The sequence below is a fragment of the Chelonia mydas genome, chromosome 1 (assembly GCF_015237465.2).
Source record: "Chelonia mydas isolate rCheMyd1 chromosome 1, rCheMyd1.pri.v2, whole genome shotgun sequence".
NCBI lineage: Eukaryota > Metazoa > Chordata > Testudines > Cheloniidae > Chelonia > Chelonia mydas.
Window position 1 is genome coordinate 332,481,822 of NC_057849.1, and position 26,192 is coordinate 332,508,013.

At 47.6% G+C, this 26,192-nt stretch overlaps 1 protein-coding gene across 11 annotated transcripts in view; it reads left to right on the forward strand.

Moving 5' to 3' along the window:
• The window catches only part of FRMD4A (FERM domain containing 4A), a 550,199-nt gene that overhangs the window by 476,404 nt on the left and 47,603 nt on the right, over nt 1-26,192 (forward strand). For all 11 annotated transcript variants that reach the window (XM_043552722.1, XM_043552728.1, XM_043552706.1 and 8 more), the window contains 4 exons: nt 2,766-2,831; nt 3,013-3,070; nt 5,102-5,188; nt 22,265-22,341. In XM_043552722.1, coding sequence (XP_043408657.1) covers nt 2,766-2,831; nt 3,013-3,070; nt 5,102-5,188; nt 22,265-22,341 — 288 coding nt within the window. The remainder of the gene's footprint in view (nt 1-2,765; nt 2,832-3,012; nt 3,071-5,101; nt 5,189-22,264; nt 22,342-26,192) is intronic.

The following is a 26,192-nucleotide window of genomic DNA, read 5'->3' on the forward strand; positions in this document are numbered from 1 at the left end:
CCTCATTCAGTAAGGGGCCCACACTTTCCTTGACTTTCTTCTTGTTGCTAACATACCTGAAGAAACCCTTCTTGTTACTCTTAACATCTCTTGCTAGCTGCAACTCCAGGTGTGATTTGGCCTTCCTGATTTCACTCCTGCATGCCCGAGCAATATTTTTATACTCATCCCTGGTCATTTGTCCAATCTTCCACTTCTTGTAAGCTTCTTTTTTGTATTTAAGATCAGCAAGGATTTCACTGTTAAGCCAAGCCGGTCGCCTGCCATATTTACTATTCTTTCTACACATCAGGATGGTTTGTCCCTGTAACCTCAATAAGAATTCTTTAAAATACAGCCAGCTCTCCTGGACTCCTTTCCCCCTCATGTTATTCTCCCAGGGGATCTTGCCCATCAGCTCCCTGAGGGAGTCAAAGTCTGCTTTTCTGAAGTCCAGGGTCCGTATTCTGCTGCTCTCCTTTCTTCCCTGTGTCAGGATCCTGAACTTGACCATCTCATGGTCACTACCATTGTGATGTCACAGACAGGGGGTTATGATTTCAGCTGAGCTCTGCACTGCAGGGGTAGGTGAGCGCCTTTGCAACAAAGATCCTGTCTCCACACGCATGGTTCTGGCGCAATAATAAACACAAGGGGAAAGAGAGGAGAAGACACTGTTATGTAAGCAGAACTGTTACTAAGTGAAATGTTTTGCAAAGATTTCCACAAAGCCTCCAGGACCGGGGTCTCTAAGTACTTGGGGTGAGTTCATCACCCACCCCACTCCACCCCAACCTGGCCGTTTACACCACGTAAAAGGACAGGAGAAGCATAAAGGGGCCTCAAAAGATTCAGTTCCTGCTGGAGGGAGGATTCCCTCAGGGCAGGCACTGTGGGGTTGCCACCTATCCAGGTTTTACCCAGACAGTCTGGTTTTTGGCTTCTGTGTCCGGGTGCCGTTTAGGGTTGCTAAGTGCCAGGTTTTTGACCGGAAAGTCTAGTCAAAAAGGGGACCCGGCAACCCTAAATGGGAACTGAACCAAAAGTCCAGTTACCACAGGGAAGGGGGAGGCACTGTCACTGGGTCATTAACCTAAGCCAGCCCCTGCTCAGCTGAGGCTACCTCCAACTTGCAGCGAGCAATGTGGGAGAGGGAGGGAGAGGAGCAAGCAATGGGGACAGGGTTTGGGGGGAAGGCAGTCAGGGGTGGGGCCTGGAGCCAGGCCTTGGGGGAAGAGGCGGGTCCTTGGGGGCAGGGCCATGGGGGGTCCGGTTACCAGCAATTAGAAAGATGGCAACCCTACTCACTGGTGCACAGCCATAAGGCTGCATCCTGATAACTCTATTGCAAGCTCTGGATAGGGGTGTGTGCTGGGGACAGGGCCACAGCATGCAGCTCTGCAGAATTTCCAGACAGTGCTGTGGCCTGCAGGGAGGCTGCCATAACTTAGACAGGCCTCCAAGGCTGGCTGAGTTATGCCAGAGGCTTATGTAGCCCCTAGAGCAGCCCAGGACTGGGAGGGCACAAAGTTGGCTGAAAGACACGTTAGCCTCCTCCTGGGCTGTGAGTTCTATGCTGTGCGTCTGAGGGTATGTCTACATTGCAATTGAAACCCCACCTCTGGCCCGTGCCAGCTGACTCTGGCTTGCAGGGCTGTTTAATTGTGGTATAGCCATTCAGGCTCAGGTGGAGCGTGGGCTCTGGGACCCTGCGAGGTGGATCTGCAGCCCACCAGCTGTGGGTGTCTAACTGCAGTGTAGACATACCAAAAGCACAGCAGAGAATCTTCCCCTCAGTGAAAAGGCACAAAGGCCAGGAGATTCCAATTTACACCTGAGGACCTGATTCTGCTCTCAGACCGGTTTACACTGGTGTAATTCAAGTGACTTCTTTGACATTATTCCTGATTTACACTGATGCAGGTGAGAGAATCAGGCTGGCCCACTGGAGCTACACCAATATAAAACCAGTTTGAGAGGGTAATCGGGCTGGGCTGTTCTGTTACATGGGTGGAAATCAGGAGTGACTTTTCATTGAAATCAAAGGAGACCCATGTCACTGAGATCCAAATGTGGTCTATAATTTGCCCTTGAGAGTGCCGCTCATACTCATAGTATAGCTCACATCACCCTGGTTCTATGACCTTCTGTGATCCATATCCGCTTCACTAGTGGGGGACAATACAGGCAGTTAAGGATGGAGTTACAAGTCTGGCTTACTCTGTAGCTCTGTGCATGCTAAGAGATTGGCCCTTAGTAATAACAAGCCTCAAGCCTGCTCTCTGTAGTGAAGCTGACTCCCATACATGGTTTTATCCTCTGTACAGTAGCAATGAGGACTGAGTTGTGCTCCTGAAGGCTCGGGACCCAGCCTGCTGTGAGTGTCAGTAGCTCAGCTGGCCAAGAGGCTCCTTCAGGCCTGCAAGGGGAACACAGGACCACAGTTTGTCTCGAGACAAAACTTGCATTCTTGTAAACAAAACAAAACCCAACGAGGAGGAGACTGAGGCACAGAGAAGAAAGTCTGTGGGAGTCGATCCCATTTCCCTTAACAAAACTAGCACCATCCAGAAACCTTTCTCTTTGCAATCCCATCTTGTATTCTACATTGGCTTCCTTTTCTCTGGGGCTGAATACAGTCCCATTCTGGATAGTCTCTGTTACACACCCTCTTAGTTTCCCAGGCTGGTAGCCGTAGGTAACAGAAATGCCTGTTCCCCTATTGAAATCTTTTCTGTTTATTGAGCTGAGATAAAAATAACAAGATTCTATGTCTCCCTTTGCAGCGAGGACAGAGTCATCGAGCATTACAAGAAACTGAGTGGTCAGACAAGAGGCCAAGCAATTGTAAAGTAAGTTGGAAGGACAATGCTGGGGAGCGACCTTTGTTTGCTAGGAGATAGTCTACACTGGGCTGTAAATTCTGCACATAACTATGTCTCCTGTCTAGTAACTTCTTTTTTTTAAGCAGATGCTTTTTCGGGAGAACCCCACTCCTCAGTCTTGTTATTCTTCTTATGTTTCATTCTGCAGTTACATGAGCATTGTAGAATCCCTCCCAACGTATGGAGTCCATTATTATGCAGTAAAGGTATGTGCCACCGACAAAGGGCATTTACTGAATTAAACTGATGATGGTGACAAAAATTCTGGCCTCTGTTTACACTGCACTTTCCTGAAAGTACTGTTTCACTTCCTTTGTTAAGATAAACTTTGTTTCAACTATTCAGTGACTGTTTGGTAAATACAGTTCAGTAGAGGAAAATCCTGTTCTTCAAGATAAAATTCCAGCATCCCCTCCACTAGGGCTGGAGCAATTGACTCCAGCTTGCAGTCTTCTGACTGGATTTCATGCTGGGATTCTCCCTCATTAAATCCCTCTTCCAGGCTCACCCCGTTTGTTTAGCAATCCGCCACCAAGGTGGACTCATGATCTCGCCTCTATCACTTCCAGGCCTGCCCAGCAGTGGAGGTTTTTAACAAGTGATATCAGTAAACATAAAAAAGGAAGCTACCTTTGCTGTCCCCGGAGTATTTCCCCCTGTTCAGCACCCACGGAGTTTTGAAGGCTCGCATCATTATCTGTACTGACCTACCTGGTTTTAGGTACAAGGACATTACTTTCTTGTACATCTACAAAGTCTCTTGCACACTTATGATACAATAGATACAATTTGACAATAAATACCCTAAATATGATCTCCCTGGCCCGTCCCCCTCCCCACGCCCTGTATTCAGAGAAGGGCAGCCACAAGTCAGATAGTAGGACTCTGTTGGCTACATCTTGCTGACCTGAAATGGTTTGCCCATCCCTTGTCACAGGGCAGGGTCTCCTGCACACCCAGCTTCCATTGACTTCAGTGGTGGAAGTTGCAGGGAATGATTTGGGTTTTGGTGCCCAAACCTGCAAATGCTTGCTGCTGTGCATAGTACTTACTACTGAGGGTTGTTCCAGTGAACTCCTCTCGATTGGTGAGTGTGTGTCAGTTGTCAGCTAGCAACTATTACACTGGGTGGCCTGTGAATCAGACCTAGGGTACGGCTACACTGCAGTTAGGAGGTGTGATTCCCGTGTTGCTGCTTAGTATAGTCATTTTCCACCTTGCCGCATAATTTGTTTTTTGTTTTTGCTATTTTTTCCCCCTGCCCTTCTTCAGCATCTTGGCAAATTGGAATCGTTTCACTGAGGGTTGCAGTTCACTAAATCTAAACAGAGCTTGTATCAAATATCACTCATTACTCCATAAAATAGTTTTCTGGCATACTCAGATGGAAAGCATTTGAGTCCAAGTCTGTCAGACCTTATCGCTTGGTAGCCATCGGATCCCATTAGCACTGCATTTTATTGACTGATGTCAGGGTTCCCACACATAATCCAAGTCAGCTGCGCTATTGGGTTTCACCCCCTCCAATCTCCAAGGCCAGACAGAGCAGTGTTCAGACTGAGACATTTGCAGGAAGGGGGGCAGCAGAGAGGATGAATCATTGCAAGGGGGACCCAAGGAGATCCTTCTGTGGGGATGTTCTTTTAGTAATTTGATGCGATTTGGTGCATTCCATAAGCTATTATATGCCCAAGATAAAAGTGCCAGGGATCTTCTCCATGTTCATGGGCTCTTTGTGACCCACGGATCCTCTGGCATGGTATGGGATGATCCCTTTCACACACAGAGAAATCCTTCCCTTGAATATTGGGCCAGGGAGCAGGGGCACCTGAACAGAGGGGACCAGGGGGCCACAGCCCCCCCACCTTTTACCAGCTGTAAGGGCGAGCAACGGGAGAGAGGGAGCAGAGAGGAGCAAGCAGGGGTGGGGTCTTGAAGGGAAGAGGTGAGTGGGGACGGGGTCTTGGGGGGGAAGAGGTGGCATGGGGTTGGAGCCTTGGGGGAAGAGGCAGCATTGGGGCGGAGTCTTAGGGGAAGGGGCAGTACAAGGGTGGGGACCTGGGGAGAAGGGACGACATGGAGGTGGGGCCTGTGAGGAAGGGGCGGTGCGGGGGTGGGGCCAGGGTTTGTGCCCCAGTGGGCCCCCCCCCTTTGAGGTAGCTTCCGCAGCTCCTGCCAGGGAGTGTCCGGAGCATCCCCCTCCCATACAATGTCATTCCCTCTATTTTATCTCCTAGGACAAGCAGGGAATTCCTTGGTGGTTAGGACTTAGCTACAAGGGCATTTTTCAGTACGACTACCATGACAAAGTGAAACCAAGAAAGGTAAGTGTCTTCTTTCCCAGGCTGCTAAGAGATGTGCTCACCTCTCGTGTTACGGATTGAGGGGCAGCATAAAAGGTGCTGAACACTGGCACTGAGTCATATTACTGATGTATAAGGATGGTGGGGGAGGATATAAGGAGTTTCTCCCAACACTGCCTGAGTGTCTACAGAAAGTTGACATGCAGAACTCGCCCCTACTTTATTGAAGTGCTGTAGTGCTGGGAAAAATTGAGCACTGTTAAATACTGCAGCTTAAGATATTGTATTCATCTTGGCTTGGCCCAGTTCCTCCAAAAGCATCGTAAGTGGGAACATATGGCCTGATCCTGCAAGATGCTGAGCACCTTCAACCCCATTGGCTTCAGTTGGAGTTGAGGATGCTCAGTAGTTCACAGGAGTCATCCCTAAGGACCTGATCTGGTGGCACTTTGGCTCAGGCCATAAATGATCAGAGAAGTAAAGAGAGCTGGAGACATATAAATAAGGGTGAGAGTGGAAGGGGTTGGTAGAGTTTTGGGTTTTGTTTCTCCCCCTCAGGACAAAAAGCATCATGTTTCAGGGAGCAAAATGGCAAATTTAAGGGAGCCAGATTAACTTTGATGAGTGGATATTTTAATGGTTAAGGGCCCGTATCAATCAAACAATGGTAAAAATGCTTCGTCACACACCTGAAGAAAGGGAAGGAAAGCATTCCCAATTGCGCTGTAACTTGTTAGGGAACTCTGCTGTGAAAAACCCCACAAGTCAAGGCATTACCTGCAAGCAGCTTTATTCTAAAGCACAAGCTTGGCCTACATTTTCAAAAGTGACGAGCCAAGCTGGGCACCTCCTCTTTGAGTGCCCAACTTGAGACACCTTAGAGGGGACTGGTTTGGAGGGAAGAGGTGCTCAGCGCTTTCTGAAAATCAGGCCCCACTGAGGTGTCTCAAATTGGACACCCAAAGCTGGGGGCACCCAAAATGACTAGTCACTTTGATAATTTAGGCAAAGAAAGTTTAATAAAATCAGCTTAAACATCCTGGAACTTCTTCGGAAGGAATGTTTGGATCACCTGAGCTCATTCTCCGATATAGCCTCCCATTTTCTGGTGTTATGCCCCCAGCCTTTATTCCTTAGCAGTGCAACCTAATGCAGAAAGGAACACCTTTCAGCACTGCTCCGCAGACTGGCCTGCAACATCAGCTAACAATATTCCTCCAACCTGGGAACCAGTGAGCTAACAGAAAGGGGCAGATTCTAGCCTGGCTTCCAGGGGGCAATGCACAGCTGAGCTCCCAGAACACTGAATAGCACATTAGCAGATGTAAATGCTTCCACTAAATTAAGAGCTCTGCATTTCTTACTGCGTTGTTTCTGTGCCAAATGGCTATTTCTCAGTCACCCATTTGTCCATGCAGTCTGCTTCAGCAGAATCAACCTTCCTCCTCTTCGTGCAAATTAGTTTGTAGGTGATGACCACAAGTAGTTCTTTAGTTATGATAAACTGAAATGTTGTCCACGGAGGGAAAACAGAACTCATGCTGCGGAGATCAGAATATATATTAGTTAACCAAGCCCTTGTCTTAGTTGGGGGGTTTTACACAGGGAGTGACCACGCCACCAAAGATGCACCTATGAACTCCTAGTGCAGATGCATTGCACTGGGGTAAATCGTTACGTGCAGAGTAAGCCACATTCATGCAAGTGATGGTTTACAGTGCGTCTACACTAGGGGGTTTGCACTCACACAGCTACATCGGTGCCAAACCCCCAACAGAGACATGTCCTTAGAATCTGCTTCCAAAGGTCAAGGTCAGCCGCAGAAACTGCTCCTCCAGGGCACCTCCCTGCCACAGCCTGCTTCCTATGATAGGATTGAAGCAGAAGCAAGGATGATAAGAGAGGGAGAATCAACCTGAGGAATCCAAGAGAAAGTAGACTACACCCTGGCGCCTTGAGGCAACAGTGCTGTTCTCTTTGGTTTCAGAGTAGCAGCCGTGTTAGTCTGTATTCGCAAAAAGAAAAGGAGGACTTGTGGCACTAGTTTGTTAATTTGTTAGTCTCTAAGGTGCCACAAGTACTTCTTTTCTTTTTGTTCTCTTTGGGAAAGTCAGGCCTTCGTTCTCTCATGTTTTGTCTTCCCTTCTCTCCCTGCTGCTGCTCTGAGCGGTCTTGTCTGCCTGCTCAGCCCCAAAGTAGGCTAGTGCTGGCTACAGCCATGGCCCTCACCCTTCTTGCCTCCTGCCCTCTCGTCCCTACGGCAGCAAGCTGGGTCGCATGTACCTCCCAGCCTTTCCTCGGAGCAGCAGCAGTAAGCAAGGAAAACTGGCCGAGAGTTTGGAGTTTGCATTGCTTTTGCTGAGATTGTTGTTTTTACTTTGGCAAATGGGCAGTTTTGTGTGTTGTGTGAAAGCCATGATGACCATGACAGTAATACCGCCTGACTTAGAAACATGAGGGGGAAGTTCTGTGGCTTAGTGGGAGGGATCACAAATCTTGGGGTCTGGAATGGGCAGGCTAGATGATTCCTTGGTGGAGTCTGTCAGATGTAACCCAGAGTTCGGGTGACCAGAGAGCAAGCGTGAAAAATCGGGATAGGGGTGGGGGGTAATAGGCACCTATATAAGACAAAGCCCCAAATATCGAGACTGTCCCTATAAAATCGGGATATCTGGTCACCCTACCCAGTGCTGTTGAGTTGCAAAGTGCTTGCAAACCCCATCCACTGGGGGGAATGCAGACAGCTAGTGTTGCCCCTAATATGAGCAGCGTGGCAGGAGGAAGGCATGAGTTAGGTGGGCCAAGGATGCACTGTGGATCCCCAAATGCTATTTAAAGCTCTCTTTCCCTGGCACAGTAAAAAGCCCAAGCCAGAAAACCTCTCTGGTTAGAGCGACCCCTGTTGATTCAATGTGGCACAACTTTTGTTCTGCCTAGTTAGGTTTTTACATTGCACCCACCACCATGGCACCTGGGAGTCTCTTGTGGTATCTGATTCACCTCTCCATGCGAGCAGAAGGTGTCTCAAGCTTTCCAAGTGCAGGAGGAGTGGGGGAAACACTTTGTAGGACTTTTTGCAGAGAAGCTGTAAATGTAAAGCAAAGTATGTAGGGAGGAAAGGCTGCAGCTTTATGGCTTTTTTGATCTTTCTCATTCAGTTTCTCTGTGATGCCAAGACCAAGAACAAATTGAAAAATTGCAATGGGGAAAAAAAAATCTCTCTGGAAAATGCACAGGCAGCAAATTGTGGCGAGGAACCAGCTGAAACCAAGAAATGTGTATTAAATGCAAATAAAAACCTCGCTCGTCGTATAAGAGAGACTGTAATGGTTTCCTATTATGTCACCTGCGAGAGTTTTCCATGCTATTTGTGTGCGCAAGCGGAACTGTAATCCACACTCGCTAGCCGATCTCACGTGAGTCCATTAGCATTCAGTCAAAACCAGCTTTCTAGTGAATGGCTGGGGTACATCGGCGAGATGTCTGTGGAATCCTAACTAGGTTTGTCAGCAGGTCTGATGATGTCAGAGAGGCAAATTCATGCAGAGGATGATATCATTTGCACGATTTTAAATCTGGAGTAACTCCATTGACATCACTGGGGTTGCAACAGAGCTCAGTCTCTGGCCCAGAGTATCAAATGGATTAGGGTGCAGGGTGGGGAGGGGGTGCAGGGATGTTAAATAGGAATGCAGCTCTTAGTGCATTATGGAGCTGTATATGACTATATGGCTGTGCTTTTAAACCCCTCCTGTTTATGCTTTGAATCACTGGAAATGCCAAAGTGCAGTTACACTAGCATTCTCTCTGAATCTTCTTCTTCCTCCCACCCCGCTCTGTTTTTCTGACTGACATTTGGAGTAAGTAGTTGGCTTGGAGGGTTGGCAATGGGCAGTGCTTCATTTGCAATGAAATAAGTGCTGGGGCTCAAGCCATGTTTTTACTTTCATAACTGACGTGGCAACCCCAGAGGTGCCGGAGCTCTGAACTGCCAAGCCCAGAGGTGCCAGGGCTCTGAACTGCCAAGCCCAGAGGTGCCGGGGCTCAGCCTTGGCAAGCCCTGACACAAATTAAGCACCGGCAATGTCCAGGAGCTCCAGAAAGCACCAGCAATGTCCAGGAGCTCCAGAACAAGTATGGGTGAGCGATGGGGTGAGGGCCTCAGGGGGGTGGGGCCTCAGGGGAAGAGATGGTGCTGGGGCAGTGTCTTTGGGGAAGGGGCGGTGCAAGGGAGGGGCCTTGGGGAAAAGGGGCAGTGCAAGGCCGGGGCCTCGGGGGGGAATGTACGGCATGAGGGTGGGGGTTCGGGGAGAAGGGGTGGGGTGGGGCCTTGGGGGTGGCATGGCATGGGGACGGGGCCACAATTCGGCTGCCTGTGGTCCCCCCGCTTTTAGGGCACTGCCACCACTACTGGCAATGCTCCAGTTCCCATGCTCTTCCCAATTACATGCTCAAATGCAGATCTGGTCTGCAAGGACTGAAAATCGGTACCCGATGACTGTTGAGTGATCTGCATGAAGTGAATGTCATAATCTCAGACAGTTCCTGATTGACACGTGTTTACATCACAACCGCCCTCACTGCTATTATCCCTAATTTGTACCCTTGTTTGCATTTCCAGCAGAGAGGGCAAGGGCACAATAGACATGGAAATTTCACGCCCTTGTCACACCTTAAGGTTGTTCTTCCAGCTCTGGACAAGCTTCCGCTTCCAAAACCAATGCTGTACCTGTTCCATGTGTAAACAGAAGACTTCAGTCTCCAGCGCTGCATGCACCCCTGTCCCTGCTGGTTCATTTCTTGTCACCCATTTTAGGTCCTTTGGCTCCTCCCTCTTCTGAGGGGGCGGGTCTTTCATTGCTTTGATGGGCCTCGCCCACCATCCCAGGATTTAAATAGGCTGGCACTTTTCCCTGGCATTGAATTCATGATAGAACTAAGAAAATATTTTGATCCAGTTCTTCAGCTGGTATAAATTAGCCTAGTTGTGTTGGAGTCCGTGGAGCTACAGTGACTTATACCAGTTATGAGGAAGGGGTTCTTCATTTTATGCATTTTTCTGAAGTTGAATAGCAGTTGGAATATGAAGAGCCTGGTAACCACAGCGCCACTTGGAAACCGTCGTGTCTGTGAGTGGCATTTGTTCAGTTTAGTCAGCTGTATCTCCAGTGTGTTCTAAGAACTCCCAACGGCATTTGATCAAGCAGAAGTGCGTAGCCTGTGGCTGTATGATAATGAATAGTGCATGCTTGAGTGACTGTAGTAGCAATAGGCATCTCTCTGTGGTTCTGGTGAGATGCTCCCACTGTTTTAAGAGTCCAAAGGCATCCTTCAATACATACATTTTAATAGTTTTAGCAAACAATTAACTCCGAAAAGGCTTGGGAGTGAATGATTAACAAAGTCAGCCAAAGTGTTTCCATATGGCCCAATAACAGACACTGCTAGCTGGAAACAGAGTGGCCTTGAAGGAATGACATGTACTTTGTGTAGCTTTGCTGCAGCTAAATGGGAGACAGCACTATTCTGGATTAGCTCGATAGTCTCTGGCAACAAAACATTGGATGCGTCCACTTCCCCGTGCTCCAAAATCTTTCTTCCACCAGAGGGAATGTGGTTGCGAAAGAGGCTTTGAAGGACGCTGAGGACAGAATAAAAGGTAGAGATGTGGAGTATCGCAAAGGAAACTCTCCAAGCCCCAGCTGAGTTTGTAGTGGCACAAAGCTTCTCCTTGTGACAGCCAGAAAAGCGTTTCCAGTTGTGTCCGTTCTCTGAAGTCGAGCAATAAGATATTTTGCCAAAATATTGCCATTTCCTGGCACGTGGTATCCACAAAGCTCTCTGTATTTTACTGGATTTTTCCCCACACTGGGTCAAATTCTGATACCAGTAGTACCAGTGCAAATCCAGAGTAACTGCAACAGACTTATTCTACATTTACACGAGTGTAACTGAGAACAGAATTTGATCCCTAGTGCCTAACAGTATATAGCAAATGTGAAATCAGTAGTTCTGAATGTCACAAAATAGTCAAGTCTGGCCAGTATCCTAAGAGAGAAATAGCCTGTGTACTGAGAGTATGATCCTAGTAATCAATAAATAGACTTTGTTTAGAAGGAGCAACCTTGCTGTGTGATCTCACTTGGCCTTATCTGAACAGCAAGGAGCAGAGTGAACTTCCCTAGATCCAGATAGAAAATGGGGTATTAACAGGCGTGGAACAACAGCCTAATTAAGAGCTCTTTTACTGCAGAACAAATAGAGATCCTCTTTGCTTTAGGGCATAAAGAGGCATTGTCAAGTTGGTAGGTTCATTGACTAAGTGGTAAAACTTGAGTTTCCTGTAGTGATGGAATGACAGACCCTCAGAATAAACAAACACAAAGTGTAAAATACTGTTAAAAGTATACAAAATACTGAATGGTATGCGAAGGCAGATAAGGAGCTTCTGTTCACTCTGTCTCAAAATACAAGAACTAGGGGACAGTCAATGGAACTGAAAGGTGGCAAATTCTAAATAGATACAATAAAACACTATAGAGACTAACAAATTTATTTGAGCATAAGCTTTCGTGAGCTACAGCTCACTTCATCGGATGCATTTCCACTGAATGCCACAAGTACTCCTAAGGTGCCACAAGTACTCCTTTTCTTTTTGCGAATACAGGCTAACACGGCTGCTACTCTGAAACAATAAAACACTGTTTCACTCAATGTCTGGTTAGACTGTGGAACTTATTGCCACATGATACAGAATCATAGAAATATAGGGCGGGAAGGGACCTGAAAAGGTCATCTCATCTATGTCACTGAGGCCAAGAACTAAGCAAGATTGAATAAAGAATTAGACATTTATATGGATTAAAGAACATCCATATTTACTATAGTGAATATTGAAGGAATAAACAAGTTTGGGAAGGGATGTAAACTGTCATGCTTCAACCTCTAGCTCTTGAAGGTCAGGAGGAAATTTCTCTGGAGACAGGCTATATTATACCTTCAGGGGTATGGGATATGCAAAATTCTCCACTGTATAGGAGCAGGTCTACACTACGGGGCTAAGTCGACCTAAGTTACACAACTCCAGCTACGTGAATAATGTAGCTGGAGTTGACGTATCTTAGGTCAACTTACTGTGGTGTCTGCACCATGCTGGGTGGACGGGAGAAACTCTCCCATTGACTTACCTTATACTTCTCGTTTGGGTGGAGTACCGGAGTCGACAGGAGAGCGATCGGCAGTCGATTTAGCGGGTCTTCACTAAATTGACCCCACTAAATTGACCCCTGGTGGATCGATCGCCATGTGTCGATCCCCCAGTAAGTGGAGAGAAGCCCTAACATTGCACAGTTAGGTACTTTTCCTCCAAAGCATCCAACACTGGCTGCATCTCAGAGAGACAGGATACTGGCCTCAGTGGGTAATTGGTCTGTTCTTGGAATAGCAGTGTTTCCTGTGATCATTGCAAACATCTTTATATTACAAGAAGGAATTAAAATTTTCCAATATACAAGTGATGGAGGAGTGGGAGGGAACATTTTCAGGAAATATGGCTTTGAAAGGCTAGCAAAGTCTCAGTGGCATGACTCTAGTAAATTATTCATTGCTCTTAACTCTCTATTAAGGGCTACCTGCTGACTTCTTGTGCTTAGATGTGCTTATTTCTTTTCCCATTGCTGAACCTTTATGCTTTTTGGATGATGGGCTTGGCGATAGCATGGTCTGATTTTCAAGCTATGGCAGGTTTTTCCTAGTAAAGTGCACCAGATTTTTCATTGCTTGTTTTAATTCTGAAAACATTCAGTGTTGGAGAGAGGAGACAGACCAGGCGTAAAGCCAGGTTTTCCTGGCAATGTCGTTCTTTTTATCCTTTTGGCGTATCCCAGACCCACCCTCTTCAACACATTAAACCTCTCACACACACACACCAAAATGTAGGTGGAAGATCCCTCTAGGTTAGTAAAAAAAAAGAAAAAAACAAGGAGTACTTGTGGCACCTTAGAGACTAACAAATTTATTTGGGCATAAGCTTTCAAGGGCTAAAATCCATTTCATCGGATGCATGCAGTGGAAAATACAGGAGGAAGATATATATACACAGAGAACATGAAAAAATGGGTGTTACCATACAAACTGTAATGAGACCAATTAATTAAGGTGGGCTGTTGTCAGCAGGAGAAAAAAAACCTTTTGTAGTGATAATCAGGATGGCAGCCACAGTGTCATTGGCTGCCCTTGTTTAGTTCAGTTATGAGCAGCCAAGTCAGAATAATTTCTGTCATGACCTCTTCAATTTAGGCTGGGAATCCCCTGAGAATGGGTTTTTGTCTAGAGAGACCCAGGACTTTCTCCTTCTGATCTGGCCAGAAATTCCATGAGAACAGCTGTTCAAAAAGCAAAGCCAACCTTTCAGCCCTGTGACAAGGTTCCGATCACGTTTAGTTTGAGTAGTAGGTAGAGCTTGGCCCCTCTTTTAGGGTTTGTCTGGATTAGGAAAAGAAGTTGAGTATAGGTCAGGATTAGTTAATGTGTTAATGGATTGGTCACCCCAGTTCTTCACCTTGATTAGCTAAAAAAAATTAACCCTAGGCTCCTCCCACCAGCTAAATCAAGGTGAAATGTGTTAATATGTGTCTAGCCTAGGGAAAAGGTCTCTAAAATGTGTTCGCTAATCCCAGCCTAACCAGAGCCACTTGTCCTAGCCTCAACAAATGCACAGCCAGATCATCCAGAACATGAGTAGATCCTAAAGCTGCTCAGAATCTGGGGCGTATTGCTGGAACACTGGGGAAGCTGGCATTGCCAGCCAGCTGTGCTGTGCCCCTGATCTGTGCATAAAGGGTTTCCAGGGATTCAGTCTCCAGAGCTGTTAATATAACATCCTCCAGGAGCTCAGCATTCACACAGAGCAGTGCATTGCTGTCCTATGATGCACTGAACCAGTGAAGCACGTAACCACATGGTTAACTTTAAGCACATGAGCAACCCCATTGAAGTAAAGAGGAATACTCACATGCTTATGTGCTTTGCTGGATCCAGGTCTTAAAGGGTAGCCATATATACAAATGGAATAACCACGTCATAAAGGATTCTGTGGTGCATAGTGTCAACCTCAGTAAGATACAGATGAAAAGCACTTTGACAAGAAATGGGGCATCAGAGCTGTCATAAATATAAAGGGAAGGGTAACCATCTTTCTGTGTACAGAACTATAAAATCCCTCCTGGCCAGAGGCAAAACCCTTTCATCTGTAAAGGGTTAAGAAGCTAAGATAACCTCACTGGCACCTGACCAAAATGACCAATGAGGAGACAAGATACTTTCAAAGCTGGAGGGGGGGAAACAAAGGGTGTGTCTGTCTGTGTGATGCTTTTGCCGGGACCAGGTCAGGAATGCTCTTCAGAACTTCTGTTAAGTTAGTAAGTAATCTAGCTAGAAATGCGTTAGATTTCCTTTTGTTTAAATGGCTGGTAAATAAGCTGTGCTGAATGGGATGTATATTCCTGTTTTTGTGTCTTTTTTTAACTTAAGGTTTTGCCTAGAGGAATTCTCTATGTTTTGAATCTGATTACCCTGTAAGGTATTTACCATCCTGATTTTACAGAGGTGATTCTTTTACTTTTTCTTTAATTAAAATTCTTCTTTTAAGATCCTGATTGATTTTTCGTTGTTCTTAAGATCCAAGGGTTTGGGTCTGTGTTCACCTATGCAAATTGGTGAGGATTTTTATCAAGCCTTCCTCAGGAAAGGGGGTGTAGGGCTTGGGGGGATATTTTGGGGGGAAGACGTCTCCAAGTGGGCTCTTTCCCTGTTCTTTGTTTAACATGCTTGGTGGTGGCAGCATAGGATTCAAGGACAAGGCAAAGTTTGTACCTTGAGGAATTTTTTAACCTAAGCTGGGTAAGAATAAGCTTAGTGGGTCTTTCATGCAGGTCCCCACCTCTGTACCCTAGAGTTCAGAGTGGGGAAGGAACCTTGACAAGAGCCTTGGAGTTCGGGTGGAGACATGGGGTAGGATTTCCTCCACAGGCATTTGTGGTTTTGCACTAAAGCCGAGTGGATTCCCTGTGAGCCCCTCCTCTGCCCAAAACACAGACCTACAACTCCCCATGGCCTGATTTTCAGAGCTACAGCATCTAGTATTCCCAAGAGAGGGCTCCCCGCCAACTACTAACCAGGCCCGACCCTTCTTAGCCTTTGAAATCAGAGGTGATCAGGCACGTTCAGGGTGGGATGGCCATAGAGCATGCTTTGAAGCCAGTGGGAGTTGTGTGTGCATAGCAGCTCTGAAAAGGAGACCCCTAATGTATAGTCATGTCAGAGTTTGGGGAAGGGAGTTCAAGTGGCAAGGAGAGAATTTCTGTGCAGGAATAAGCTGCTTCTGGTTTAAGAGGTTTAAAAGAAGAGGGAAAATAGAGATATAAGGATCAGGGAAAAGAGTGATCTCTCTATTCATTCCCGTCTAACCAGGACCATCACTGTCACATCAAGAGACTTATTACTGATTGGTGTCTTGGTAGGATGTAGAGCCTTCCTTTGGGAGCAGAGCCCCATTTGCTAGATACTGTGGCCCAGATCCTCACAAGTATTTAGGTGCCAAACTCCCATTGACTTCACTGGAGCTGGGATTTCACCCATTAATTTTTAAGGCCAGAAGTGACCATATTGATAACCTCTGCTCTGGCCTTCTTCACAACATAGGCCATAAAATTTCACCCCAGGACGAATTACACTTCTGCATCACGGTTTTTAAAAGGACTTTAGAAGACATTGAAGCTTTCAGCTAGACTCAACTGAGTGGTTCAGAAGTACGTGGAGTGGATCCCTGTCATTAGGCAGTCAGTTATAGCAGTCGGTGCATTTGGGGGCATTATCGCTCCCCGCAAGTGCTGTGATTTCAGACAGTGACTTTAACTGCCTGAGAATGAAGTGGGGTTTCCCAGCCGTGGGAAGTTCTAGCCATGTGTTTACTGGGTATGACAGCAGTGCCATCCAAACTCCGCTGTGTCTCGACACCGCAGTTAATAGACGCTACCGCAAGGTAATTAATACTGTGAGAGCACAGTGTCTTCCATCAAAGGATCACAACACGCTTTACAAATGTCAAGTCCAGATTCTCTGCTGTGTCCAGGGCTAAGGGGCTGTCAGGGAACTCCTGATTCACCATCTAGTCTTGGGCTCAAGGGGAAGCAATCTGGGGACTGCTCTAAAATGCGTCAGCTGACTGTTTCCCTCAGGACCGTAATCTGCCTGGGGATTGCCAGAGTGCATGGGGCTCCACATACTAGCCCTGCCACCACCAACACACACCCTCTACTGGGGTCTGCAGGGAGGGAGGCATAGGAGCCAGATGATGTCTCTACACCTGCTGGGGACCTCCCCTTGCAGGGACACAGGGGAGTCCCCAGCTGGGGACTTGCGGGAGGTTTCCTCTCCCATTCTGAGTGGCACAAAGGAAGCCGAGCCGGGCAAGCATTCAGCCCTAACTAATTCAGCCTCATGACAGTCCTGGGAAGGAGGCATTCTCCCCAGTATGCAAATGAGGAATCAGAAGCACAAAGGGCCAGATTTTCAGAACACCGGATGCACAGTTGCATGCACAGCAACTATAACTGTGTGTCTGTGTGCAATTATGCTTCATGCACCGTCATGATGAATTGTGTGGACATGTTCAGCAGACTCATACGCTGTCTGTCACACCATGTGGGCCCAAACTCCTGAAAGCTTGGCTTTTAGTGTATCACTCAAGGCCACACAGAGAGTGTGTGGAAGAGCCAGGAGTGGAACCCCTGTCTTTTCGTCCAGTCCTGTGCGTTAGCTGCAAAAACCTTCCTTCCTTCCGTATCGTGAGCGTCCAGCATTCTTTTCATTCTGTAAAGCCAGCCTGCTGCTCCTGAGTCATTCAAAACTCCCTTTGATTCGCCCAGGATCGGGCCCATAGTCAAGTGATTTGCTCAGACTCAGATTGCTGAAAGGGATGCAGATCGCCGGGCCTCTTCTCCACCAGGCTCAACTTAATTAGGGAGTAGCCCTAGCCACAAATGTTCTCACAAAAGGGGCTGGAGACTGAAAGGCTCTGACTGCAGCTCTTTGTTGCGAGTCACAAACATCTGGTGCCTGGCTAGTTAGACTGCTCCTTGGAACAATTTCCGATGAGAAAATCTCCTAGCTTGCACCTGAACTCTCCACGGCGTGCTGTGCGACCGTTGAAATCCCTCTCCCAGCTCCTTTTCCAAGCTGCCAACTTTTGCAGAAAAGCATTGTACCATTTCCGACCCCAGCTTCTTACCAAAATCACCACCCCCACCCCCGAGCATGGACCAGTTAATAAGGCACTAGCCAGTTTAAACTGCACATGCTGCCTGAAGTGAATTTATTATTGCCATGCAAATGCTTCTTCTTAAAGGGTAAACACGTTTACACACAATCTTGCAAATTTATCTGATTGCTTTGTTTCAGCTTGTCTTGGAGCAATGAGCCAGAGGTCCCAATGCGTGTCAGAGGTTACTAGGATAAATACGGGGGTGGAGGGGGGGTGGTGTTTTGGTTTGGATTTTTGGGGGGAGGTTATTGTTTTCTTTTCGGGGGGGGGGGGTTGTTTTTTAGTAGCCACTTTTCTTTCTGTCTCTTTTAACCACGTAATTGAAGCTGTGCTGAAAAGCCAGAATTGGTGAGCCTCCTTCCGTATCCATTGGAAGACTAGATGATCTCATTACATTCAGTGCTCACCAGAAATTGTTCCCATCTGAAAGCAGCTGAGTGCTGTGCTAGATGGAACAGGCTGGTGACCTCCGCATAGTTCCCAATGGACATGTGTCCATATCAGAGAAACCACTGCCACAATAACCACTAATTGGCACCCTTGCAGGCGGTCTCAAGAGTGATGCCCGTGGTTAAATGGGCATTGAAATTGATCTGTCCTCTCACGTTTCAGAATGACCCTCCTGCTGAGCTATTTTGGTGCGGTGTTGCGGCCTCGATCCCAGCAGTACCTAGTTTATGGATAGATGCAGGTTTTCAGTCTCCAGGGCTGTCAGTTTCACAAGCCTACTGTATACTATGGGCCCAATCCAACTTCCACAGATGTCAGTGGGAGTCTTTTCATTGACTTCAATGAATATTGGATCTGACTCTATAAATAACCTAGTTAAAGGATGAACCAAATTCTGTCACAGTGTAAAACCAGGCAAACACATAAGTGAAGTCAGTGCACCCACTTATGCTTGTCCCAAAAATCATATTGAGAAAAATAAATAGTCCTGGCTGTTATGACTGGATTTCTGCATGATTATGTTAAGCACATGGTCAGTTTCTTACTGTTTCCCCTTCCCCTGTGAAGATTTAAACAGCAGCATGATAAATGGCTCTTGAGGGGTTAAAGCTATGCTCTCCATTAAAAGGTCAGGCTAATGACACCCTGTGCATATGTCACTGAATAACCAATATCGATTTGAAACAATAATAAACTGGGGAACAAGTGAAGGAAACATCTTGGTTACATTACATTGGGTCCAGCTGAAGAAGGAAATTAGACATAGTTTCTCCTGCTGGGGATGTGATCAGCCAACAGGAAAGTTCTGAGGATTAAGGTTTTTGCATATTGCATTCCCTATCAGAAGGGTGAAACCTCTCAGATCAGCACTGAGCCCTAAGTGGGAGGTGACTGAATAGCATCTAGGAATTTAAAGGAGCGCAGAGTCATAGCAACGGAAAAATATGTACAAGTTCAGGAAACGAGCATTTTACACAAAGAAAAGACCCTAAAAATCAGATTGTAGCATCACTTTCATCCTCTTCCTCCTAAGGACCCGGACTTGTCTCTTTCTGTGCACAGCCAAAAGGAAGTAGAGAAAATAGAAACACGGTGCAATGATTCAGCATGGTACAGGTTAGACTTAATCACATGAGAGATATAGCGCAATGTAACTATAGCAAATGGACTCGTGCCCCCTTGCTTGAGCTGTTCAATAATGGACTGGAGAAAGCATCAAGGGAATAGGTGGTAGGGAACAGTTCAGCACTGGTCAAGGAAGATGGCCTGGATGATTTAATCGGACGCACGTTTCTGTCTCTAGCCAGTTTGGTTCTGTGACTGTATATGAACACACTTAGGGAGCAGTTGCTGCCAGACACTCAGATGAGGCTTTAAAGTCCCGTTTGCACTGAGGGAAGGATCTGTTGTTTATCCACATACGTCAACAGTGGGAGAAACACTGGAAAGCTGTGAGCTTCTGCTTATCCAGGTATTGATGTGTCCCGCTGTGAGCGCCTCCCGAACATTTACAAACATCTCCCCTGCCCTGTGAGAATGGGTACTTGGGTAGGGTTACTGTATCCCCATGTTACAGATAGACAACTGGAAGCACAGAGAGACTGAGGGAAATTTTCCAAGGCACAAATGGCTAGCTACCATTGGTGACTTTGGAAATCCGCCTCTTATGCGACTTGACCGAGGTCACACAGGAAGCCCTTGGCAGAGTGGGGAATTGAACTCGGATCACGTGACTCCCAGTGCTTTCACCACAAGGCCATCTTTCCCCTCTGCGTAAGGTCATGGATGCTTCCATGCGCCCTTGTTATTTGTGGGTTATTTTAATGAGAGGAAAATGTCTCAGAAGTGGCTAGTTCATTTCTGTGTAGTGATTAATTTTTCCACCTGGGAAACAAATTAGCTCCATAATGATAATGTTGCACTTCTGGGTTTTGTTTGGGGTTTTTATTATTATTATTATTATTTTATTATTTTGCCAGCCTCAGCTGGATCACGGGGACAACTGCAGAATGCAGTGCAACTGAGCAGCTTTTGCTGCACTGAAAGTGAGACAAGTCCCCAGCAGCTATTCCAGGCATCTGGAGTTTTATCTGGAGAGCATGATTGTGTGCCAAGGGGTCACAAGGTGCTTGCGTGTGTTCTCCACCCTCCACCCTTCTCTACACCCACCATATTAAAAAAACATCTCTTGGTTTGAAACTTTCACAACACAAACATCTGGCGGGTTTTGAATTCCAGTGCCACTGCAGTAGTGACAGGGGAGAATACTTGTATCTATGCTAACGGATCCGATGAAGTGAGCTGTAGCTCATGAAAGCTTATGCTCAAATAAATTGGTTAGTCTCTAAGGTGCCACAAGTCCTCCTTCTCTTTTTGCGAATACAGACTAACATGGCTGCTACTCTGAAACCTGTATCTATGCTGTAGATAGCTTTAGTTTTTAGATCTCCACCCTCCTCCTCCCCCATGGCTGATCAATCAATGAAGATCAAAGCACATCTTCTGTTTAACTGAGATATCTTTGTAACTTCGATATTGACGGGTGGGTGGTTTTGGTTTATCTCAAAGTAACAAGCTACTGCTTCTTCCTTACGATAGGAATTCAACTGGAGCTGCTTTTATTATGAGCGTTTGCTTAGACAGGGTGGGATCTGGTGCTTCTGTTCAGCAGCAGATACATAACCATTGCAGGGCTTGCAGCCTTGCAATTTGTCCATGATTAATCTGGGGCAGAGATGAAGGAATCCAAGATACCCATTCATGCTGCGGGTGATTGCTGCCTTTTCTCAATCAAAGGGGAGAAAGAGTGTTGTTTAGTGGCTGAAACAAGTAGCCTGAGTGTCCGGAACTCGGTTTTATTCTTGGCGCTGTCACAGACTCAGAATGTGACCTCGGGCAAGTCAATGAACCTCTCTGTAGGATGGTTGTAATAATCATAATCAGAGGATGCCTCGGAAACATCATGACATTTGCAGCCATTGTGTTGTTCTTTCTGCTGTATGTTCTGTCCTTCTCTTCTGTCTTTGCTCTGTCTTGTGCATGCAGATTGTAAGCTCTTTAGGGGTCGGGCCTCTGTCATTCTGTGTTTGTACAGCGCCTAGCACAATGGGGACTACCCTATAGGGTGACCAGAGGTCCTGATTTTATAGGGACAGTTCCAATATTTGGGGCTTTGTCTTATATAGGCACCAATTACCCCCCACCCCGGTCCTGATTTTTCACACGTGCTCTCTGGCCACCCTACGACCATAATAAACAGAAACAATACATTGCGAGGGTTAGTTCATGTTTGTAAAAGCTGGCAGTTAATCACAGATGAAAGCTCATCTCTAAATACGAGCTCACCTGTCAATCCTCAGCAGAGGCAATTTACATTAGCTGGGGATCTGGCCCACAAAATATCTCCTGGGCTCCTCTAAATCTCTTCTTCCCTGGGAAAGCGTGTCAAGCTGGAGTGCTACATGGTTTGCTACCACGCATGCCAAGCGCGCATTCTTTGCAGATAAAAGGGAAGGCCTCCTGCTTGTCTTTTGGTTTTTTTGTGGGTTTATATCTGATTAAGCCCTGTTAAAAAAAGAGAGCGAGCTGGGAATTCTGTTGCTGCTGAAGGAATCGAGCTCCTCGACCAAGATTCCTTCTTTGCTTCCCCCCCTTGCGGCTTTCCCCTGCAGAGCCGACAGACCCTCCCGGGCCCTGCCCAAGCCGTAGCCGAATGCCATCGGGGATGAAACGGCGTGGCGGGAACCAGGCGAGGTGCACGGGCGCCCAGACCCCGGCCTTTCCCTCCCGCCCGGCATGTGGCTGAAACTTTGCTGGCACGTAGCCGCCCCCGGGGAGCGGGCGCTCGGCTGCGTTGTCTGCGAGCCCAGCCGAGGCTGCTCGCTCCGAGGCATTCGGGTCACCCCGCCGCCCGCGCCCCGTGCCGACGGGCGGCTCCAAGGCCCGAGTCCGGCGCTGCCGCGCGTTGGCGGCAGGAAGGGCCGGCGCTCAACCCCCCGCTTTCAGCACCGGGCGCGGGAGGAAGCTCACTTCAGCACCACTGGTAGCTGGCGGCTGCTTACTCCCGAGGCGGGGCGGGGCGGGGGTGGGGGGTGTTGTGCAAAGCGAACAAAGGGCTGGCGGCGCGGGGCAGGGGGGGGCTGGTTTGTTTCTTGCTGGGGTGGGGGCGGGCAGGGAAATCCGCACCCACGCAGCGCCCTGCCTGGCTAAAGAGATTTCTGCTTTGCGCCTCTTGGCGCGAGGAGGGAGCCGAGGGAGCCGCGCGGGAGGAGGCACCGCGCCGCGGCAATGAGCTCTGCATTTCACCCGAGGCTTTTCCCCGGCAGATCTTCCAATGGAGGCAGCTAGAGAACCTGTACTTCCGAGAGAAGAAGTTTTCCGTGGAAGTTCACGACCCACGCAGGTAAGCCGGCCGCCGGCCGCCAGCCTGCCTGAGGCGGGTTTCCACGCGCGCTGGGTTGTAATCCGGATTGGTGCCCGTTCGCACGGGAGGGAGGGAGGGAGGGGAGCGGCTCGTTCCATGTGTGTGATGGACAGCAACTGGTCTAGGGGGACACTGAGGGAATTGAATGAAATCTGCGCCGTACGGGGTCGGTTGCGGCGGTGAATGTAAGTGGATGCGATTTTTATGGCTGGTGATTGCTGTCAGTTTCCAGCATGTGCTTCACATATAGCGCGACCGTTTAGCCGTACGGTCTGTTTTTGTTTTGTTTTGTTTTCCCCCTTTTCTTTTCTTCTAACCTGCTGCGGAGCTAACGCCCTCTTGCAAATTGCTCGCAAAAGTTAGCTATCTGCAGAGCTCATTTATGCCTTTGAGAATCTTCCTGGCAGTCCATGTGCTAATGTGAGGCTCTTAGCTAGAGGATCTCAGTGTAGTTACAACTTCAGAGACTGAGGGGCATATTCAGAACTGGAGTACCCCCGTGTGACTCCGGAGTAATTCACTGAAGGGAATGCAGGTAGAAGTGAGAGCTGGATCTAAGCCTGGTTTCCTGAAAGAGATACGTTTCTTTGTTGCGTACTCTAATTTGGGAGACGGCTTGCAAGTTAAGATGTCTGTAACACTTTTAATCACTTTGGGTCAGAGTCTTGCCCATATTAAGCCTGATCCAAAGCCCATTGAAATGAGCAGAAAGGTTCCCATTGTGTGTAGCACATGACTCCACAAGTAGTCCCTGTTAAAATCAACTTGCAAAGCAAGGTATTACTCAGCAAGAGCCAGGGTAGAAGAAGCTGGTCCTGTCTTTCCAGCTCAGGTTTAATTTAGGTGCTGCCCTGTAACATGTTTTGCAGCTCGTTAGCCTGCAATCCTAGTTCATGTTACAACAAAGATCACTGTCTGTTGTGCCACTTATGTGGTTTGGCGGGGGTCACAGTTAAGGGCAACTGTACCTGTATTCCACCTCCATGGTCCACCAAGGGCACCCACTTTCAGGCTCCCAGCCATGACCTCTCTTGGGCAGAGACCCATGTCTCTCTGCCTCCTGACCAGGGGGTTTTCCAGGCTGCACAGTTCCTACACTGTGGTATTCCCGGCAAGCCAGGCCAGTGTCTGTGCTTCGCTTTCTCTTCGAATGCTGTGAACAGCATGATTGTTACCACCCAGCCCTTCCTAAGCAAGCCCATTGATTCTTAAGATGAAAGAAAACATAAAAACCAACAGAAGTTCCTGTATGCATGCCTGCTAAACACTGACCAGAGGTCACCCGGCAGTCTTATGGGGCCTCAGTAGGCCAAAACTTTCCAACCCTTCCCAGGATTGGGGCTCCCCCCTTGGACAGAAGGTCCTGTCCGTTTGCTGGATCACACCACGGGCCCTGAGTCAGTTTAAACTCAGGCTGTTGATCCAAAAGCCTTTTCTTTGGCCGTTGTTCACAACCTCTGTGAAATTGCCTAATCACCCCCCAGACTGTTATCAATTCCTGGAGGAGCTATGGTCACCCTCCCCCATGGAGTGACGTACAAGCCCTGGCCCACAATGCTACATAAACAGTACAGTGAGATCTCCCAGAGATTTTGCAGGAAAGTGCCGGATCTGTCACCTGCGGTAATAATGGTTCCAGATCAGAGGCAACAGGCTCTGAGCCAGAGGTGTGGGCAGTACAGCCATGGCAGCGCTGGTGTATTTCTCTTAGGGCTAGTCTACATACAGTTTTTGTGCCTCAGCGTATCTGTACAACCACCCACCCTTCTAAAGGGACTTATATCAGTATGGCTTCTTTCTGTACATTTGTTAAAGCAGTACAAAAACGGTGTGTAAACCAGGCCGTCCTGTCCCATTGGTCCTGTTCCTGGCTCCGGTTCAGCTAGGTACTTAAACACATGCCTAACTTTAGGAACATGGGTAGTCCCATTGAAGCCAACAGAGCTATGAATGTGTTTAAAGTTAGGCACATGCTTAGGTACCCTGCTGAATCAGGAGCCCTACATTCCCTTACCCAGTCAGACCCTTGGTCCGCAGTCAGTCCTGCGGAAGCCCATACCACAAACAAGCCAGAGACCCACAGACACTCTCGACCCTAAGGCAGAATGTGTCGTTTAAGTTGGGACTAATCAGAGTTACTAAAAGAGCACTCCAAAAAGGAAGGCAAGTAGTTATGAGACGTGAAGACAATATTAAATTTGCAACTCAATAGCACGCGAGAAAATATGGTCACCCATTATATCTGTGCACAGTCGAACCGCTCCTATCCCAAACTGCTTGCAATCTGAATTTAGGTGGTTTGGATCCCCGACATGGAAAACCTCCCCATTCCTTTCCCTGTAACCTTTACTGAGTTGCATAAATGCCATGTCCTGTATTCCATGTGGACTAGGCACTATACTGTGCAAATGATTTTTACTCTGTTAATTTTTCACTGGGTAGAATAGAAGCGTGTTGAACGTAAAAGCCAGACAGCACATGTTTAATTCTAATGCCTTGTATCAGACTGCCGCTTCTAGTGTAAAACAGTAGCCCACATTGCACTATCAGCTGGGAGTCCTGAAGGAACATATTTCAGATTCTAGTCTCCTGTCCGGAGGGGTGGGGGTGGAGGGGCGTGGACTTTTTCATGCTAAATTGCGTAGTCTGTGGGGTGGGGACATGGCCAGAACAGCGCGCTCTCAGCATTTCTTTTGAGTCAGCCCAAACCAGAGTCTGAGTCAGCTTCCCCACGCTCACAAGCAGAATAGTAAGGAAGGAGGGGTGTGGATGAGTGGTTAATGCACAAGGCTGGAAGTCAGAAGGCATGAGTTATACTCCTTGCACTGCAAATGACCTTCTCTTTTGGGCAAGTCATTTAACTGTGTCTTAGGCTATGTCTACACTACCACAGTAAGTCGATCTCAGTTACTCCACTCCAGCTATGTGAATAACGTAGCTGGAGTTGATGTAGCTTAGGTCGATTTACTGCAGTGTCTACACCATGCTGGGTCAATGGGAGACACTCTCTCGTCAACTTACCTTACTTTTCTCATTCGGGGTCGAGTACCGGGGTCAACCGGAGAGCGATCTGTAGGTCTTCAGTAGGCCCGCTAAGTCGACCCCTGGTGCATCGATCGCCGGAGCGTAGATCCAGTGGTAGTGTAGTCATAGCCTCAGTTTCCTCATCTGTTGATTGGGGATAATATTTATTGGGGAAGAAGAGCAGCATTGAAAGGATTAATTCATTCATAATTGTAGAGTGCTTTGAGATCCTTGGGTGAAAGTCACTACAGAAATGTAAACTCTTACTCTCTACAGTAAGAGGAGGAAGACATTAGGAGAATCATCTGAGGAAGACATTTCCAAGAGGTCAAAGCAAGTAATTAAATCTGACCTCAGTAGAACTAGTCAGTGCTTAGATTTAGGCACATGCTTAAGTACCTTGCTGAACTGGGCCTTTGGCCCTGGATATATAAGGAGCTCAATTCACCAGTACGCTGTGGCTGCTTTGCATTACTAGACCAGCACAAAGCCTCCAGAGTGTGCCAGTGTGTCTGGGCCAAGGTGCTTAAATATAAAGCTCCTAACAATAGAGGAGGGGCTCTCAACTCTGGATGTTTCAACTCCCAGGGAATCGAGAACTGGTGGGAGAGGTTTGTGACCATAGTGCTCAGTGGGAAGGCATTTCCAGCTAGCTCCTGGCTCTATGCAGGGGGGAGGGGTAAGCAGTGGCAGTATGGAAAAGGCTGAGAGCACTGGACGATAGGATAACACCGAAACATGATACCAACAGTGACAGCCTTTCACCTGGCTCCTGGATCATGCTGTTTCTCAGCACTCTGAGTCTT